The sequence below is a fragment of the Felis catus genome, chromosome D3 (assembly GCF_018350175.1).
Source record: "Felis catus isolate Fca126 chromosome D3, F.catus_Fca126_mat1.0, whole genome shotgun sequence".
Classification (NCBI taxonomy): domain Eukaryota; kingdom Metazoa; phylum Chordata; class Mammalia; order Carnivora; family Felidae; genus Felis; species Felis catus.
The window spans coordinates 78,471,727-78,478,981 of NC_058379.1; the positions used below are offsets into that span (position 1 = coordinate 78,471,727).

The 7,255-nt window shown below is 40.2% G+C and overlaps 1 protein-coding gene across 1 annotated transcript; it reads right to left on the reverse strand.

Annotated features, from left to right (window-relative positions):
• Window positions 1–1,003: 1,003 nt before the first annotated feature.
• Window positions 1,004–2,869, reverse strand: MC4R (melanocortin 4 receptor). The gene has a single exon (XM_019815373.3). It carries the CDS (start codon window positions 2,450–2,452, stop codon window positions 1,454–1,456), a length of 999 nt encoding a protein of 332 aa, XP_019670932.2. The 5' UTR covers window positions 2,453–2,869; the 3' UTR covers window positions 1,004–1,453.
• Between the last annotated feature and the right edge of the window lie 4,386 nt (window positions 2,870–7,255).

Below are 7,255 nucleotides of genomic sequence, written 5' to 3' on the forward strand. Positions count from 1 at the left end.
TATTTTTGCATCCAAATAGAGGAGCCATAGTCAGTCAAGCTTCCTTGCCACCTTTCAGGTGTAAACTTGAACCTCACCATTCTAATGTTTCCACGTGAATGCTGAAAGTTTCTCGGGACTTGTCAACATGTAAAACCTTTGTATTTGATTTCAGAAACACCTTTGCATGTGCTCTCTGCCTGTGAGCATTTGAAGACACTTTAAATGAAAGCAAAGGATAATTTACTGGTAATCCTCAGCCTAATGTATTTTCTCTCTCTTACTTTTAAAGCGTTCGTGAATTGGAAAGTACAGGTTCTGTACTTTATGTTACGACGTCCTCTGGGATTCAGGTAGTGCCTTCTTTCCTGCTCATCACCCATCAGCATTAGTGATTCCCTTATTTTAGGTCTTTACAGGTATTATATGGATATATTTGTGCTATAGGTTTGGTTTTTAAAGTTAAAATCCTTGATCATGAGTACTTAAACTCCAGTACAGAAAATAAGCAATAAGTAAGCAGCCAGTCCCTTCCAGGTGAAAAGTAGCAGAACTCAATACTGAGCATGTAGTTCTTTAGAGATTGGAAGCCAGATCCCTCAGTGCAGCACCACTGTTTTCTGGACATTTCAGCAGACGCTGGGTCCCTGGTTAAAGGGATAGAAAGACCTCATTCTCTGTTTTTCCTAATGATGGTTGAAAATGGTCTGGTATCAGGAAGTGTAGCTTGACATGTTCACTTAGATTTTCTAGACTACTTTAATCCCTATAACTGCTGTCTCCCTCCACCCCAGACTGAATTGCCTTTGTGGGATATCAGACTGTTTGCTTGGGCAAATTGATTAATCTCTTTGTCTTTGAGAAACAGACCTAGTTTTCTGGCTCAAGATCTCAGGGTTTTTGTTTGTTTGTTTGTTTTTTGTTTTTTAAGCTGTTTTTCTCTCAATAGGAGCTTCGTTTCTACTCTGTACAAGGAGAATGAACACGTCTTATTATTTGAAATTTCAGTTTTTTTTTTATTGACTAAGCATCTATCCTTCAATATTTACCCCCAAATGCTACAATCAAATCTCTACATTTCAGTGTTAGATAGTGTAATGTAAGAAGCCATTTGTTAGAGCATATTTAATGATTCTGTGATTTCTGTGTTACTAAAACAAGCAAAGTGTCAAATCCTTGTGAGTAACAAGAAACATTCTTATGCTTTTAATAAGAGTTTTTTTTTTCTTTATACATTCATAGTGCCTACAACCTATAATATGGATTAACATTGTACAGCCAAAAAGTAGCAAGACATTAGAAATGTACAGAGACTGGGCATTGTTTCCATTCCAAAAAAAAGTCATGAACTTAAATTTATACAACAGATAGTCTCAACCCATGCCTTACACAGAGGAGAAAAGGGTCATCAAAGCACAATGTTCCGGTTCTGTAAGAATGAAGAAGTCTCTTATGCACGTTTCTATCTGCACAGTTAGTATCTGCTAGACAAATCACAGAGGCCGCCTAGAGGATAGCAACAGATGATCTCTTTGAAGGTTTTCCTTAGTTCTTGGCTCCGGAGTGCATAAATTAGAGGGTCGATGATGGAATTACACATGATCAGTATGAGATACAGGTTAAAGTGAGACATGAAGCACACACAGTAAGGATTCTGGGGACAAGAGATGTAGAATATTAAGTGGAGGAAGAACGGGGCCCAGCAGACAACAAAGACCCCAATCAGTATGGTCAGGGTAATTGCACCCTTCATGTTGGCCCCTTGGCGGATGGTGCCAGTGCCCGGGAGGACAGCAATTCTCTTAATGTGCAGTCTGGCCATGAGGAACATGTGGACATAGAGAGAGGCCATGAGAGCCAGCATGGTGAAGAACATGGTGATGAGGCAGATGATGACAGCACTGCTGTCTGAGTAGATGATGAACAAAACGCCCGAAACCGTGCAAGCTGCCCAGATACAACTTATGATGATCCCAACCCGCCTGACCGTCATGATGTTATGGTACTGGAGAGCATAAAAGATAGTAAAGTACCTGTCCACTGCAATTGAGAGCAGGCTGCAAATCGATGCAAGCAAGGAGCTACAGATCACCGAGTCAATGACATTATCAATATTCACGGTGAAACTCTGCGCGTCCGTATCTGTACTGTTTAATAGGGTGATGACAATGGTTTCGGATCCGTTTGACACGCTCACCAACATATCAGCCACAGCCAGGCTGCAGATGAAAAAGTACATGGGCGAATGCAGGTTTTTGTTCTTGGCTATTGCCACAATCACCAGAATATTCTCCAACAAGCTGATGACACCCAGAGTCACAAACACCTCAGGGGAGACAAAAAGTTGCTCATAACACCCTCCATCAGAGTAGCCTTTTCCAAGGGACTCACTGGCATTGCTGTGCGGTCCGTAGGTGCTGCGGTTCCAGAAGTGGAGAGAAGTGTGCATTCCATGGTGATGAGTGGAGTTCATCCTGCACCCAGTGGATTCAGATCCCCTCGGAATTGATTCGATCTCTCGGGTCAGGTAGCCTCAGTGCTTTTCTCCACGCCTTTGTCTGCCCGAAAGTTCTGAGGCTGAAATTGGCATGCCTGTTGTGAGTAAATGTCACGTGCTCCAAGGCTGGAAATGGAGTTTTTACTGTCTCCCAGGAACGGCTCTGATCACCTTCATTGTAAAATCTTAGGCTTCTGAAATACTCATTCTCAGTTGAAAGAGTCTGCTCTTTGCTTTTCTGTCCTCCCTTCCACCTTAACTTTAGCCTGAGGCATTCAGTCAGGTCTTTTCAAAATAATTTTCCTAGTGGCTGCTGTGCCACTGGGAGCTGAATCCGTGTTTGCATGTTCACACCAGCTGCCTCTGAGGTATTAGTTCCCAACCTGAAGCATTGCTTTGAGTGTTAGTAGCTGCTGCTGATTTTATGGTGTGCGAAGGGAAAAAAATGTTCACAGTGGCTCCTCCTCTGCTTCCTTCTGACCAATCCAAATGCACTGGAAGTCTGTGAGACACGGGTGATAATCCGGAGATACAAATTGCAGGGCAATACCGATTCAGATGCAGAAGCTTGTAGAATTGGGAAGCAAGCAGGATGAGAGAGACTGAATTTTCCTTGTCAAGTTTTCAGGGAAAACAACTTCGTCCCTAGAGGCCATTCTTTGATATCACCAGCCAGGCACCCCAGGTTGATTACTGCTTCAAAGAGAGACCTGTGTGTGTGTGTGTGTGTGTGTGTGTGTGTGTTCCTGAAATAGATACACAGTCTTTTTGGACAAGATATTGAATTTGTTTACTCTCAATTTCTTTGATTTAAGAACCCAGGCAATAATGGTTCAATTTAAAACACCTAAGGGGCACCTGGGTGGCCCAGTCGGTTGAGCAACCGACTTCGACTCAGGTCATGATCTCACAGTCCGTGAATTCAAGCCCCGCGTCAGGCTCTGTGCTGACCGCTCAGAGCCTGGAGCCTGCCTTGGATTCTGTGTGTGTCTCTCTCTCTGCCCCTCCCCTGCTTCTGCTCTCTCTCTCTCTCTCAAAAAGTACATAAACATTAAAAAAAAAAGAACCAAAACCTGTTAAAAAAATAAAATACCTGAAACACAGGGGGAATATTTGATAATACAAATAGATTATGCTCTCAGTGGGAGAACTTAGGAAGGTAGCTGCAGTTCGTCAAAGGGTTCAAGAAGGGGTTCATTTTTTGTGAACTAATATCTGATATTTCTCTATTACAGAGTTTCTGTTGTCATAGCTGGAAAAGTTTTATTTTCACTCATGATATTTAATAACCATACAGTGTTAATATAAACTATATTTGAACTCAACAGGAAAAAGATCTATAATTAAGCAAAACTCAGTTTTTAAGCTTTAGTGAGGTCTAATTGATATAAAAATACATATTTAATGTATACATTTAAATCAGTTTGGACATATGCATATACCCATGATGCCATCATCACAATCAAGGTCCTAAACATATTCACCACTCCAAAATTTTCCTTATGTTCTTGTGTGTGTGTGTGTGTGTGTGTGTGTGTGTGTGTATTTGTTTTGTGGTAAGATCTATCCTCTTATATTTTAAAATGCATGATACCATATTATTAACTATAGGCATTGTGTTGTGCAGTAGACATCTAAAACTTACTCGTCTTGCGTAATTGAAACTGTATACCCATTGGGCGACAATTCCTTGACAGTGGTCTTGGCAATGATTTCTTGGATTAAACACCCAAACTGCAGGCGGCAAAGTCAAAAATAGATGAGTGGGCGTCTGGGTGGCTCTTTCTGTTAAGCATCTAACTCTTGTTTTTGGCTCAGGTCATGATGTCACAGTTCGTGGGTTTGAACCCCGCATTGGGCCCGAGGCTGACAGTGTGGAGCCTGCTTGGGATTCTCTCTCTCTCTCCCTCTCTCTTTGCCCCTCCCACGTCTCTCTCTCTCTCTCTCTCTCTCTCTCTCAAAATAGGCTTAGGAAAAAGGGATGAGTGGGATTACATCAAACTGAGAAGCTTCTGAAGAACAAAGAAAACCATCAACAGAATGAAAAGGCCACCTACAGAATGGGAGACAATGTTGGCAAGCCATCTATCTGATAGAAGTTAATATTCAACATATGTGAGGATCTCCTACAACTGAATCGTAATAAAAACGAAAACAAAAACCAACTAACCAACCAAAATGAGCAGCTCTATTTAAAAATGGCAAAGAGAGAATCATGCTTATAAATACAGAAAACAAACTGGTGATTGCCGGAGGGGGCGGCAAGGGGAGGGGGAGACACAGGCCTTCCAGTTATGGAATGAATAAGTCATGGGGATGAAAGGCACAGCAAGGGAACTGTAGTCAATAATTTTGTGATAGTGTTGAATGGTGACAGATGGTAGCCACACTTGTGAGCACAGCATAACATATAGAGATGCTGAATCACTGTGCTGTATATCTGAAATGAATATAACATTGTGTGTCAACTATACTCAAATGATTTAAAAAATACAGCAAAAAATAAGATAAGATAAGAATAGACAAAGTACTTGAATAGACATTTATCCAAGGAGACATACAAATGGCTACCTGATTTATGAAAAGGTGCTCAACAACTTATCAAGGAAAATGCAGGTCAAAACCACGCTGACTAATCATTTCACACTTGTTAGGATGGCTACTACCAAAAAAAAACCTCAGGAGGTAACAAATGTTGGTGAGGATGTGAAGAAATTGGAACTGGTTTTGTTGTTGTTGTTGTTGTTGTTGTTGTTTTTATAGCAGCCAACCTACCTCCATAATTCAAAGTTTTGTCAGTTAAATGCACACATACCTTAGCAACTTTGCATATTCTAATACCAGCCAAGTGCTAGTTATTAGATCTTCTGAATGTTTTGCTGAAGCTAAGTTTGAAAGATTGTGGCAAAGTCACAAATTAATTAAGCTTCAGGTTATAAAATTTTATTTAATGTTCTTCTCTTGCTGTATTTTTGGTTTTATCTCTTTATGATTCACGGCTACTGATAACAGGGGCACTAAGAAAGAATTGTTCCAGGGCTAATTTGAAGTTCTCAATCATTTAGGTAAGTGCTTGTATCTTCTTTACGCTTCGCGACTGAGACGATGCTAGGTATCGTTCCTGAGCATTGGGTTAAATTAGTACCTTCCAGCCATCCCTGGCATTCAGTGGGGCTCCATGACTGAATTCTACTTCATGCAGTGCGGATAGAAGTGATGCACATTAAGTTATCTCCCTTACGATTCTACACTCTTTTTCTCTCATTGGTAGCCAGCTGCAGAATGTCTTTGGAGTCTCCTGTTCTAGACGGCAGAACCATGTCATGGAAGGAGCCTAGAGCTCTGAAAAACTGGAGAGAGCAGAGCTCACCCCTCCACTCCCCTCCCCAACACCCTCGCCCACCAACTATAGGGAACTGTGATTTGAGCAAGCAATAGTTATCACTGTTGTTAAACTACTGAAATATTGGTGTTATCTATTACAACAGCTGTCATTAATTACCTTGATTTAAAATTTGTTATCGGAGCTATTTGTAAGCAACAAACCCAAATTGCATGAAAATCCTTTCTTTCTTTTGGTTTGGATGTATATGAATAGTGCACTGCCTACTAAGCAACAGGGAAGAAATCTTTTGAATTGCTGAAGCATCAGATAGTCAACTCTGTCTCATCTTTGTCCTGAGTCAGCTCTTGACTTTGTGCTACTTACTTCTGTTGGTGGCTTAGGCTTAACGTTCAGAGTATCTTTGATTTCTCCGTCTTTCTCAGGACTCCCTATATGCAATCGCTTGTAAAATATCTTCTGCTCTACCAGTGTGTCTGATTCCTCTTTTTCTCTTTACCAAACTCATTTCTCACTGTTCTTCACAGAAACTTGATTGAAGCCACAATCATATTCTAGATGACACTAACACTAGGGATTTTCCCATGAGTTTACACCCTCTACATGAAATGCTTTCCCCCCATTCCTGTGAATGCACAGTCAGCCTTACTTTCTAAAACTTATTGGGGCACCTGAGTGGCTCAGTTGGTTGGGCATCCGACTTCAGTTCAGGTCATGATCTTAGGTTCATGGGTTTGAGCCCCACGTCGGGCTCTGTGCTGACAGCTCAGAGCCTGGAGCCTGCTTCCGATTCTGTGTCTCCCTCTCTCTCTGCCCCTCCCCACTCATGCTCTGTCTCTCTTTCTCTCTCTCAAAAATAAATAAACATTAAAAACAATTTTTAAACTTATTTATATGTACTGTGTAATTCATACAGAATTATATAATTATAGCTAATTCATACAGAATTAGATGTATTCTACATCTAATGTAGAATATGTATACAGAATTATATAATTATAGCTAAAATTAGTGATTGAAAACACTTTCTTTTAGCTTTTTGCAAAAAAAGGATTTTATTTAGAAACATGGTCACACTGAAATCTCAGCAAGCCATATACATTTAATATCTCAAATTTAATTATTTGGTGCAGATTTATAAAACGTTGATCATATGGTTAATCATGCTGAAAGATGACATTTTGTCACCTCCAATGAGCCATGCTAATTGCCTGTCATGGTTTAGTTCTCTATGAGCCAGAAGAAATACAGTCAGCAATGTAAGACACATTAATGGTGTTTTTGAAAATTTATTGCAGATTTCCTTTTTTTAATAGACACAAAATTGAGTTAGATCAGAATAGATCTCTCTCATGAGCAAAGTTCTTGTTTTATATTTAATAACAATAAATATGAGACATTACTAAAGAGAAGTATTTATCAAACTAAGCTAGATG

Excerpts from the sequence above, each read along its gene's own strand:
- MC4R (XM_019815373.3), bottom strand. The coding sequence starts at position 2,452 with ATGAACTCCACTCATCACCATGGAATGCACACTTCTCTCCACTTCTGG.